The sequence below is a fragment of the Pecten maximus genome, chromosome 3 (assembly GCF_902652985.1).
Source record: "Pecten maximus chromosome 3, xPecMax1.1, whole genome shotgun sequence".
Lineage (NCBI taxonomy): Eukaryota > Metazoa > Mollusca > Bivalvia > Pectinida > Pectinidae > Pecten > Pecten maximus.
The window spans coordinates 20,945,896-20,958,971 of NC_047017.1; the positions used below are offsets into that span (position 1 = coordinate 20,945,896).

The following is a 13,076-nucleotide window of genomic DNA, read 5'->3' on the forward strand; positions in this document are numbered from 1 at the left end:
TTAATATAAAATGCATTATTTTGTTGTAATATTTGATAATCTATACCATAACAATTCCATACATGTACTAATAATGCAGTACTATAATGAGCCACAATTTTAATAATTAAATCTTTCTGATTTAAAATAATGATAATAACTTAATTAATCAAAGGATATTAATCGCCGATACAGACTACATTTTGCCAAAAATATTAGATTAAATTTTTGGACATTAAAACCTATTAAATCCTAATTCTATGTGCTGATGTGCATGTCCATGAACAATTAATTCATCCAATATGTCCGAATTCCAAACAGACACTATCTGCTTACAACTTCAGCTCAGTACATCAAAATCTGACCAAGAAAAAAACAGCAGGGTACTACTCATCCAGAAATGCTGACTCCTCAATGATCACCAATCATCAATTGAATCATCCTTTTCTTTCTTTTTTTTGTATAATTCATGAGATTTAATCAAGATTTAATCAGATTTAATTAACAATCTTTCCAAAATCTTTCATCTCCGTTGTTTTCAAACATAAACAGCCTTGAAACCTTTTTTAATACTTCACATGGGTTTCAGGTTCTTTTGGAACCATAACTGATGTACCTCCCATATACCTACCAAATAAATTGAAATTTAGTATATATTCTACAGATGTATAAATTATTTTTTACTTTTATCTTTTTATGCTGCATGTTCAATATACTAGAGAAAAATGTGTATTGATCAATTTGATGGATATTTCTTTCTTGTCGTTTTGATGCAGATATTCAATATAACTTTACGACCTTTTCATGCACGTATGTCTCATCAACATTTTCAAATTGTGGAGGAGAGAAATCTTAATTGTCTAATTCACTGTCTGCCCGTATCTTTCCAGCCTCACCAACACACCAAATCAATAAAGAGATGCTTCCTGCAGGTTGTGAATATTGTTGGAATATGACTAGACCACTCAAAATGTTGCATGCACAAAGTTTTTTTTTTAAATATAGATTTTTTTTTTAATATGAAATAAATATCCACAATTCCAGAATAGTAGTTACCATGTTAAAAACTTGGGTGGAACATATCTATTATCTATCAACCATTAAATATCCTGGAAAAGTATCACTGACCTTACAGCTCTCTTGATTCTGACATGACATGTCAAAGTATATACCATAGTTTACATGTATGTTAGAATAAACCCTTCAACAAAATAATCTACTGAGCTCAAAATTCACTAAATATCAAATGGAACGGTAAAACACATATTTTTCTTCTTTATATATATAGGGTCTAGTAAGTAATAATGACGGTATGGTCCAATATATAGGTACATGTACTGGATCCTAACAAACAGATGTTTGTTATATATATATATATATATATATAAAGGAAAAAAACTAGTTAAAATAAAGAAATAAAATTTTTAGTTTTAAATGAAAGTTTTAGGTGACACTAACATAAGTATTTCTGTAAAGAATTTTATTTTTTCATGAAACTATTGTCTACTTCAGTAAATTTGAGCTCAGTTTACAAACTTTTGGCAGTTTTAACAGCCATTTTATTGTATACAGCAATCAATGAACTTTCTCTCCATTATTCCCGGTTTGCAGAGGAAAAAAACAGTAAGTATTAATATGTATGTTACCATGACATTTATCACATATATGAACCTCCATTCACAGAAGAGTTCCGTCCATAGTTGTGCTGTACAATGTCATCATTACCATGCCATAGCCTTAATGACTATGTACAGAAATCTTTAAATTTCATTTTTGCAAAATTTGGGATGTTCTCTTCAGGGGAAACTTATAGGTTGTATTCTAAAATTTATTTTCATCTGATGATTCAGGTTTTGTAATTAATTTTTGTAGCGGTTAACGAGCACAATGATTTTACAGATCACCCCCAGTACTATCTTTGTGATGTATATTTTTACCTGAAGGATTTTTCGGAACAATAGGTCCCTCGTTGATCTGTAGTGTTGCATTGGCTCCGGATCGTACAAATCGTATCACATGGTATTTTCCGTTGTTGTGTTTCCGTAGCAACTGTCCCAAAGGGTGATTATCGGTTCCCATGTTATATACCACAAATACATTTCCGTCAACCTACAAAAGTTATTACAATCAGTCACCCCATAACAGAAAAAGTAAGAAAAGAAAGGAAACTCTTGATCATTACACTCTCTTCTTCCATTTATTGACAATTGTACAGAACGTTCTCCCACAAAATGTTTGACATAAGATGTTTTTACTTGTAATTACATGTTATGTGTATATAAACGCCGATGAGCAACTCATCCAGGCCACATCAGTTTCATCAACATTCCTTAAACTAAACTTTAAATTTCCCATGGGAAAGCATCAAAGAATTTAATGAAAGTTCCTTAACTAAGAGTTAATTTACACCTTGAATCTAATAATGCTTTCCTATGGAAAATTTTAATTTAAGGAATTAAAAAATTAAGGAACATTTTAATGACACTGGGTCTGGTTACCTTATTTATCCTGTAATGAGCCTTGGAAGTCAATACTTGCCTCTGACTCAGGGGGTGGGCTTATTACAGGACATTTGTTGGTAATTTGACTGAACAGCAATATAATTTATATATGGGTGAGCTTGTTACTAGACATGGCTTATTTGCGAATAATAAATAAAGATATTTGTAAAAACTAGAGACTTGTTAAAGTAACCATGCAGATTTATCGTAAAATTTAATAAAAAATTCAAGCTATCTTCGCTATAACACAGATCACTAATGATTCATCGACTGGTTGATGTTATATTAATGAGGGTAGGTCACATGATACAGAAAAATCATTTCCTACGTGGAAACATTATTGTATATCAATGACATTAAACATTATATCAGAACAGGAATTCACCATATCGAGTGATCATTTGTGAGCGTCTTGACAGGAAACCATTGTCATCCGCTTATTGATTGGTCACTCAAAATACAGAAACGAACTTTAAGATGTGGACATCCAACATCTTGTTTGACCTTCACAGTTAATGATACAGGGACTGCAGAATTACCAGTTGAACTTCGATGTAGTCCTCGTTAGTCGTGCTTTCCACACGGACCAGTAATGCGTTCCGCTGTGTGGTGCGGAATCCGAGTGCCATCTGATCGTATTTGGTATTGGTACGTTTACTTTCTGGGTAGTTGTAGATCAGTATTCCAGATGACCCCAGGCCAAAGGTGTAGGACACACTTTCTGTTATGAGTGAAAATTCAAACAGCTGATGAAATAATTATATATATGAAGAAAATGAATCTTTCTAGATTGTAAGTAAAAGTCTGAGTTACAAAACACGATAATAAAGTCAAACTTAATCATCAAAGAGGGATCTTGGCATCCACAATCCGAGATCAATATATGCTTTTATTAATCAGGAATATGTGTATATGCCATTTATTACAATCAAATGTTAAACTGGAAAGAAATGTAGAACTGAACTTCCTGACCTTTAACCTCACCAATGGTTTCATTCCCTACAGTATTAACTCAAAGTTTAAATGGTTACAGTTATTGAATACATGTACTTGCAGCAAAGACATGTGACACTAATTATATTGATCTTTGAAAATGACATCTTCAAAGCTTCATGAAGATCTCATAATGTGGATTCTCATGAAATATCACCAACAAATGCCAAATGTTAAATTCAAAATGGCCTGAACTTATGGCAATCAGAACAAAGGTACAACGAGGACCCACATTGGGCAGGTCCCGAAAGTTTAATGAAGACTCTTTCATTTTTTTAAGAAATATAGTTAAGTGACCAGAAATTCTTCACATGGATCCGAGTGAAGTTGGGCCAAAAACAAAAATCATTTCACGATGGTTACCTTAACTAGACTGAAGGGCAAGAATAGCTCACTACAATTTGTTGGTCTTCTGATACTAATCAAATCTGTGAGCAAGGTGTGACCTTGACGGTCAATATTACTGCTACCTAGCTACGATACATGATCCCAGTTTTACCTTAATGTTACATCACTTTGACATCACTGGTACCTTATTGTGACCTATGTATGACCTTGACCTATCTGACCTACCATCTGTACACATCGGTCCGGTGTAGGACGTCATGTCACAGTCACAGGTGTAGGAGTTCCACTGCTGCACACACCGACCTTTGTTTAGACAGGCATACTGATGACAGTTGTTACTAGGTCCTGAAACCAAGCAGACGGGTAAACCAAGTTACTAAACCGTAATAATGTTTTAACAAGGGAGACAATCAGGTAAATATATGAAGGACATGTCCATGAAAAACTAAAGAAGTTCACCAGAACATATTGCTTCAGTTCAATAATGGACCTGTACTTAGTTTATCAGTGAAATTCTACGGTCACGATGAAGACATGATAGTTGATCAATGAATCAATGACATAAAGATTTTGTCTGAAGTAAGAAATGATGAAGATGAAAATGAATTGTTTTGTTGATTTAGAGAGTTACGTACCTAATGGTCATAAATAAAACACTTGGAGACCTACACAGGACAGAGACATTTTGTATAAAACGTGACGGTATTACGGAATAGTGATTATGACTGATGGTGATATAGTGAAGGGTTTTGCACTTTAAAACAGAGTGATGACTTTCACAGATACATTGATCAAAGCAACATGAAAAACAAATTCTCAAAATAATTTTACAACATAATATGGCTTTTTTTTCAAAGTGTATGAAACATGGATTATTTTTTATTATTATTACATAAATTACATAAAAACATGGATCCCTAAAAATCAATGTTGTATAATACCCTAATCAAAGGAGAGCGATCAGAGTAAACAAACCATATATACTTGGTCATAGACCTTAACCAAATGTTTTCTGTTGGCGGCCGTTTGAGCCTAAAGCTCATATATGGCGCCCATCAGTTTACGGTACATATATCAAATTTGTCATACAGACAGTTTGCAAATCAGAATGATAAATTATCCGGAGTACGATTAAGTAAATATTTTAGTCTCTAACAACAGAATTCTCTCATTAGATTTGACGATTGCTGAAAAACAATTACATTGTCCGTCAATCACACAACAACTGTCTGTGTCATGTCTGAAATGTCCTATACATACATCCGTACGACGTACACAACTTGCTCTGTCGATTACCGCTGGAATGATTGTGCTTGTAATTGTTCCATCATCAATGAGGACAAAAGTTGACATTCAGAAGTAGATTACAGAAAACATGGCTATATGGACATCCATTTAATGTCCCCCGTCAACAATCACAACAAGTAGACAATTATTGTACTCCTATCAAAATGAACATTACCGAATGGGTTACCATTTCAACAATGTTTGTTTGCATTCCTTTTCATGGTCAGAATTAACTGTTGGTCCTAAATGATTCTATTATGAAAAAAGCAAAAAGAAAATAGTCTGATCCGTTTTTTTCCGATGGTCTGATCTAACAAGACACATTAGCCAGACTTGGATAAGAGTGCAATTAATTTGCTTTTGTCTAGAATACTGATGTCTTTCATTCCTTCGTTCTCAACCCTCATTGTACTATTACCAAAAACAGCAATGCTGCAATGATAGTGTTAATTACATTTGGTAGAGGGATTTACATTTGTAACAGATATTTACCAGACATTTATAAGAAGGTTCAAGCCAGCCTACTCAATGATACCACCCACCAGGATTTTCTTTATTTGCCTTTGACATTTCTGTTAAATGGCAGATTCTGAATGCTGAAGGCACAAGAGCTATGTTGGGAGAATATGTTACAGGAATTGGCTATATACAATCTAGGTATAAAATCCTATCATTATCCTTTCATTACAGTAATCCCATATCGTAAACAAAGAAATCTTCATTCTTATAGCCCAAATAAAGTAATTCTCAATCTAATACTTTAAACACAGAATTCCTCATTCCCAAACCTCTAATACAGGAATACCTCATTCCCATACCACTAATACAGGAACCCCTCCTTCCCATACCACTAATACAGGAATCCCTCACTCTCATACCACTAATACAGGAACCCCTCCTTCCCATACCACTAATACAGGAATCCCTCACTCTCATACCACTAATACAGGAACCCCTCCTTCCCATACCACTAATACAGGAATCCCTCACTCCCATACCACCTATACAGGAACCCCTCACTCCCATACCACCAATACAGGAACCCCTCCTTCCCATACCACTTATACAGGAACCCCTCACTCCCATACCACTAATACAGGAACCCCTCACTCCCATACCACTAATACAGGAATCCTCATTCCCATACCACTAATACAGGAATCCCTCATTCCCATACCACTAATACAGGAATCCCTCATTCCCATACCACTAATACAGGAACCCCTCACTCCCATACCACTAATACAGGAACCCCTCCTTCCCATACCACTAATACAGGAACCCCTCATTCCCATACCACTAATACAGGAATCCCTCATTCCCATACCACTAATACAGGAACCCCTCATTTCCATACCACTAATACAGGAACCCCTCCTTCCCATACCACTAATACAGGAATCCATATTTCCCATACCACTAATACAGGAATCCCTCATTCCCATACCATTAATACAGGAACCCCTCCTTCCCATACCATTAATACAGGAATCCCTCATTCCCATACCACTAATACAGGAACCCCTCACTCCCATACCACCAATACAGGAACCCCTCCTTCCCATACCACTTATACAGGAACCCCTCACTCCCATACCACTAATACAGGAACCCCTCCTTCCCATACCACTAATACAGGAACCCCTCATTCCCATACCACTAATACAGGAACCCCTCCTTCCCATACCACTAATACAGGAATCCATATTTCCCATACCACTAATACAGGAATCCCTCATTCCCATACCATTAATACAGGAACCCCTCCTTCCCATACCACTAATACAGGAACCCCTCATTCCCATACCACTAATACAGGAATCCCTCATTCCCATACCACTAATACAGGAATCCCTCATTCCCATACCACTAATTCGGGAATCCCTCCTTCCAATACCATTAATACAAGAATCCCTCATTCCAATACCACTAATACAGGAATCCCTCCTTCCCATACCACTAATACAGGAATCCCTATTTCCTATACCATTAATACAGGAATCCCTCCTTCCCATACCACTAATACAGGAATCCCTATTTCCCATACCATTAATACAGGAATCCCTATTTCCCATACCACGTACTAATACAGGAATCCCTATTTTCCATACCACTAATACAGGAATTCCTCCTTTCCCATGCCACTAATACAGGAATCCATATTTCCCATACCACTAATACAGGAATCCATATTTCCCATACCACTAATACAGGAATCCCTATTTTCCATACCACTAATACAGGAATTCCTCCTTTCCCATACCACTAATACAGGAATCCATATTTCCCATACCACTAATACAGGAATCCCTATTTCCCATACCACGTACTAATACAGGAATCCCTATTTTCCATACCACTAATACAGGAATTCCTCCTTTCCCATGCCACTAATACAGGAATCCCTATTTTCCATACCACTAATACAGGAATCCATATTTCCCATACCACTAATACAGGAATCCATATTTCCCATACCACTAATACAGGAATCCATATTTTCCATACCACTAATACAGGAATCCATATTTCCCATACCACAAATACAGGAATCCATATTTCCCATACCACTAATACAGGAATCCATATTTCCCATACCACTAATACAGGAATCCATATTTCCCATACCACTAATACAGGAATCCATATTTCCCATACCACAAATAAAAGAATTCTTAGCCCCATTTCATGGAGGCCCATAAAAATCAGCAATACACACAAATGTACAGTTTTTAACATATAGCAGCAATCCCTCACAATAAAAGTCAGCTATTAGATATAGTAATAGCCAAAAATTGTCCCCAAGTTACACTAGAAATACGGACATTTCCCCTATACCAGATACTGTTGTCCTTTCCCTTACGGAAATTAAGTCATTCAATCCGATTAGCTGCAGATTGTGTCATCATGAAACAGCAATCTGTAGAACTAGATCACAATTAATTTCACAAAGTCGGAAACCTACGAGTAAAGTTCAAGGTGGTTTTAACTTCCTGACAATACTAATTGAAGAGTTAGGAAAGGCTGACCTGTATAATGATCGTACCACTAGTTTAGGGATGAATCAATGTACCAGTAACAAATTACATAATTGGAAGGAGTTACAGAGACAATGTAAAATTCCGTCAATAGAAATCTCAGACTCAATGTAGCCGTGAAGTTCAAATCAACTACATGCAAAGTGCCCATGTGAGTTTTACAGCTTACAAATCACTTAAAACAAATCTAATTTAGAAAAGAATTGAAATGTATATGGATCAGGTGGAGAATTTCCATTAGGAAATAAACTTTGTCTTCATCACCCTCGAGAGCGGAAGAAAACGAGAGAAAGGTTGGGGAAGGTCGTCAGCCCTAGTCCGATACACAAATGTCACCGTCGGATGTTTATCTAGGGAATCAAAAAAACATGGCCACTCACAAAGTATCGTCAGGGAAATTGATCAATTTCATAACATTCTACAAACTTGTACACTGTAGTTTGCTAAATAGTTTCATGTTCGAGAGTAAGGACTCTCATTAACAATACAGGCAAAATGATCTGATGATGAAGTATTAACAATACAGGCAAAATGATCTGATGATGAAGTATTAACAATACAGGCAAAATGTTCTTATGATTAAGAATTAACAATACAGGCAAAATGATCTGATGATGAAGTATTAACAATACAGGCAAAATGTTCTGATGATGAAGTATTAACAATACAGGCAAAATGTTCTTATGATGAAGTATTAACAATACAGGCAAAATGTTCTTATGATGAAGTATTAACAATACAGGCAAAATGATCTGATGATGAAGTATTAACAATACAGGCAAAATGTTCTTATGATGAAGTATTAACAATACAGGCAAAATGTTCTTATGATGAAGTATTAACAATACAGGCAAAATGATCTGATGATTAAGAGTTAACAATACAGGCAAAATGTTCTTATGATTAAGAATTAACAATACAGGCAAAATGATCTGATGATGAAGTATTAACAATACAGGCAAAATGATCTTATGATGAAGTATTGAATAACAGTTGTCTAGCTGGGTTTGTTAAACAAGTCCTTCTCTTATCCTTATCACCAACAATATTTAACTAGATAATTTAAATAATGAACACACAATATCAACATCTGCTCTGCATCCCATTGCACCGGATGCAATATGTATTATATAAAACTATAACACATCATGTGACCACTATTGTCACTTCCCAATCTCATTGGCCTACTTTGAGCATCAACTGACAACAATCTAACAATGACTGTAGATGCGATATCATCTATAGAGCAACAAAAAGGTACAGTGTACATGACCAGCTGACGATGGTTCAACCACTGATTTCCTTTGGTCCGACTTGACGATGGTTCAACCACTGATTTCCTTTGGTCCGACTTGATGATGGTTTTTTTACCACTGATTTCCTTTGATCCGACTTGACGATGGTTCAACCATTGATTTCCTTTGGTCCGACTTGACGATGGTTTTTTAACCACTGATTTCCTTTGGTCCGACTTGACGATGGTTCAACCACTGATTTCCTTTGGTCCGACTTGATGATGGTTTTTTAACCACTGATTTCCTTTGGTCCGACTTGACGATGGTTCAACCACTGATTTCCTTTGGTCCGACTTGACGATGGTTTTTACCACTGATTTGCTTTGGTTGACTTGACGATGGTTCAACCACTGATTTCCTTTGGTCCGACTTGACGATGGTTTTTTAACCACTGATTTCATTTGGTCCGACTTGACGATGGTTCAACCACTGATTTGCTTTGGTCCGACTTGACGATGGTTTTTACCACTGATTTGCTTTGGTCGACTTGACGATGGTTTTTACCACTGATTTGCTTTGGTTCGACTTGACGATGGTTTTTACCACTGATTTGCTTTTGGTTCAACTACTCATTTCCTTTGGTCCGACTACAGCAATGAGACATCATTTGGGCATGCATCACTATTTGGAAGCACGGTAGTGATTGGTTGTTGTTTATCTGCATACGTAACAACCTGACTTATCATAGTACCATACACTTGTAGTTGATGCTCATAGTAAGCCATTATGATAATAGTAGTATTATAACATATGCTATACCACAATGATAATATCAAAATTATTTTTTTAGATGTTAATTGAAAGACAGTTACCAAACTATATTGAAATATTTAAACTGAATGAGGGTTAGTAAGATTTGTTAATATCAAACAAATATATACTATCTATTTACAAAAGCAATAGACACTTACTAATACATGTATTCTACATAGGCAGAGACTGTTGTTTATTTCAGTGACCTATATGTATAGCGAACCTGTTTATCTAGAAGTATTTCACAAGTCATGCATAAATTTTGTCTTGAAATGAAAAAGCCATCATTCTACAGAACTATTCCCTGTATATATAGATGTAAGTGTTAAGTAAGTTGTTTAATTATTGACAGGGTTGGCCTGTACTAATATGTAGTGAACTGTAAACTCCGGATAAGTTCCGTGACAGTGATAAGATGGAGAAATACTGGAAGCAGACGGTCAGGACAGGATCAGGGCGGGATAGGAAGGTGTCGGAAATACAAGTCAATACCAGTTGGATTCTCTCCAAACTCTTCTCCAGCTTGGAGCAATAGGTAAAAAAGAACACATTTCCAAAATTATACTTGATCTGTTTCGACTGGTATCCACGGTGACAATGAGGAACAAAAGAGATTACTGACACACACAGACTGTAAGCATCAGGTGTAGAAATAACACAGGAAATATAAATTGTATTCCTCCATTTCTTTTAACATTTTTCAATAGACTTATACAACCAAAAATATCCAAGATGCAAGTCTTCTGTATTAAGAAAAGCGAAGCAAGTTGGGGCTTTATTTTGACACAGACCCCCGTCCCCCCAACCCTAAACCCCATAAAATAAATCCGTCCGGGCCAGTTCCATGAGATATCTTGTACACAAACTTTCTATTTCAAAAGTGGTCAAGCACATTAACCTTTTACCTCAAACATTGACCAATGCACACCAAAATCTAATCAGACAGACAGCCTTCATGATTACTACAATTACAATACCCCCTCCTCTTTACTAAGCTGAGTATTATAAGTAATCATATACCATCAGTATGTCATACTAGTTTTTTTTCTATTTTTTTTCTTCGTATGATTCAATCTGTCTGTGATGCATGCTACTTTTGTGATATTTTTGCTGTTTCTGTTAATTTTAATTGTTATACATATATAGTTGCAAGAATAACTCTACTGAGCAAAAGTTCTATTGTTACAAAAACTGTAAATAAAATTTCTAGTACTGTAAACTTGTACATATTGCAAATAAATCTTGTCCATTTTGCTCTGATTTTCATGACAACCCTGTAACTGTCAGGAATGTTGTTAAATAACTTATCGAAAAACAAGTTACAAGTTCGGTTTTCATTCACAGACTCCCATATTATTCTTAGGTTACCATTTTTTACGTAACCCTTCAATCACTTTTCTTCATGCTGGCAAACTGTAAAGTGGAGAATTTTCACTACATGATTAAGAGACAACCTGTGTGTTGACGTGTGCCTTCCTGAGAATATTCCAATTCCTGACATTATCTAAGGACTATTTTAGGCACCACTGAAGGAAATCAACCAGATATTCTCAGAGATGTTGTTTCAGGAGTATTACTGGAGAAGAATTATCATTATGTTTATGGAAAATGTTTATGAAGATTTGAACTTTTTGCCCATTAGCTTTCCAGCCTTTCAAGGTTTTAGTTTTTTTCCTTATACCAACAACTTCAAAACAATTCTACAAAATGTATTGCAACGTGCGATTTATGATACAATTCTGTTAGAAGCAACTTGAATAGTTCATAATGACATTCTAATAATATCCTTAACGCCTAAGATGAGGACAAATTTGAAGAATCGACAAAAAATGCAAAACTTTGCCATCATATGCCTTCATTTAAAAGGACTTTCATTAAATTATTAATTTATAAAATAATTAATGTTTGATACTAACTTAATGGTTATTGATTTTGTGTGCAGAATCTGTATTAAATGGTTTTGATTTTACTTTCATGAAAATCTAATTTTGTCGTATCAATTCTAAAGCAAAATACTTGTTTGGCAACTTGGAGGCTCAAGTCAATCAAATTTGAAACCCAGAAAAGTTAATTAGGGCCAAGAAATGTTTGATAAATAAGGTTTACAATGTAAATAATATATCTTACAATGATGTTGCATTTTACCCAAATCAGATTATCTTTACCTATAAAACAAGCTAATTAAGGATGTGTACATTGATGAAACATTTTGTTTTGCGTGTAAGCGATGGTATCAGCCCGTTGTCAGTCAGTGGATCCGGATGAAGTCTAGCCATCTTTTATACATGGGCTTTCGTTTGGCATCACACACCATAGTGACCAGGGGTCACAGAGTACACTTGTATTAGTACTACTGACCTTTTTTTGTACAGTACATTAAGTTCAGAATTCTTCACCCCTGTGACACAGCTTTAACAGATGTTCTGCACAAGTTGAAAAATTTCTGGACGTTCAGTTATTTCTAAGAAACCTTTGTTATGTCTTTTGCAACCATTGTCAGCATCGTGATTATCTTTCTTGTGCCAGGTCATGAGTTTGGACAGCATGGAGGGAATAATACCTTGAAGCCAAACTAAAACCAAACTGCCTAAGTCTAACTGAAGGGTCACTGGATCATAGATTTAATGTAAAGTTTTGGGTAAATACACAAGCTTTAAAATTTTCACTAATAATTTGTGATGGTATCACAATCTCAGTGTCTCATTTGGCTTATTTCCTGTTGATATTGTTCAGCTAGTATATACAATGCAAACCTGTTATGATGTAATCCAGACCACCTACGTGAATGTTTGTAAAATGATCTAGCTATATATAAAATCTATAAAGAATTTCCACAAATTAAATATCTAGCTATGTCTGTTTAGAAGGTAAATTGAGGCATG

At 35.4% G+C, this 13,076-nt stretch overlaps 1 protein-coding gene across 1 annotated transcript in view; it reads right to left on the reverse strand.

Annotated features, from left to right (window-relative positions):
* The window catches only part of LOC117323541 (neurexin-2-like), a 166,902-nt gene that overhangs the window by 14,082 nt on the left and 139,744 nt on the right, over window positions 1-13,076 (reverse strand). Inside the window, 3 exon segments of the mRNA XM_033878818.1 lie at window positions 1,917-2,088; window positions 3,020-3,201; window positions 4,047-4,166. Coding sequence (XP_033734709.1) covers window positions 1,917-2,088; window positions 3,020-3,201; window positions 4,047-4,166 — 474 coding nt within the window.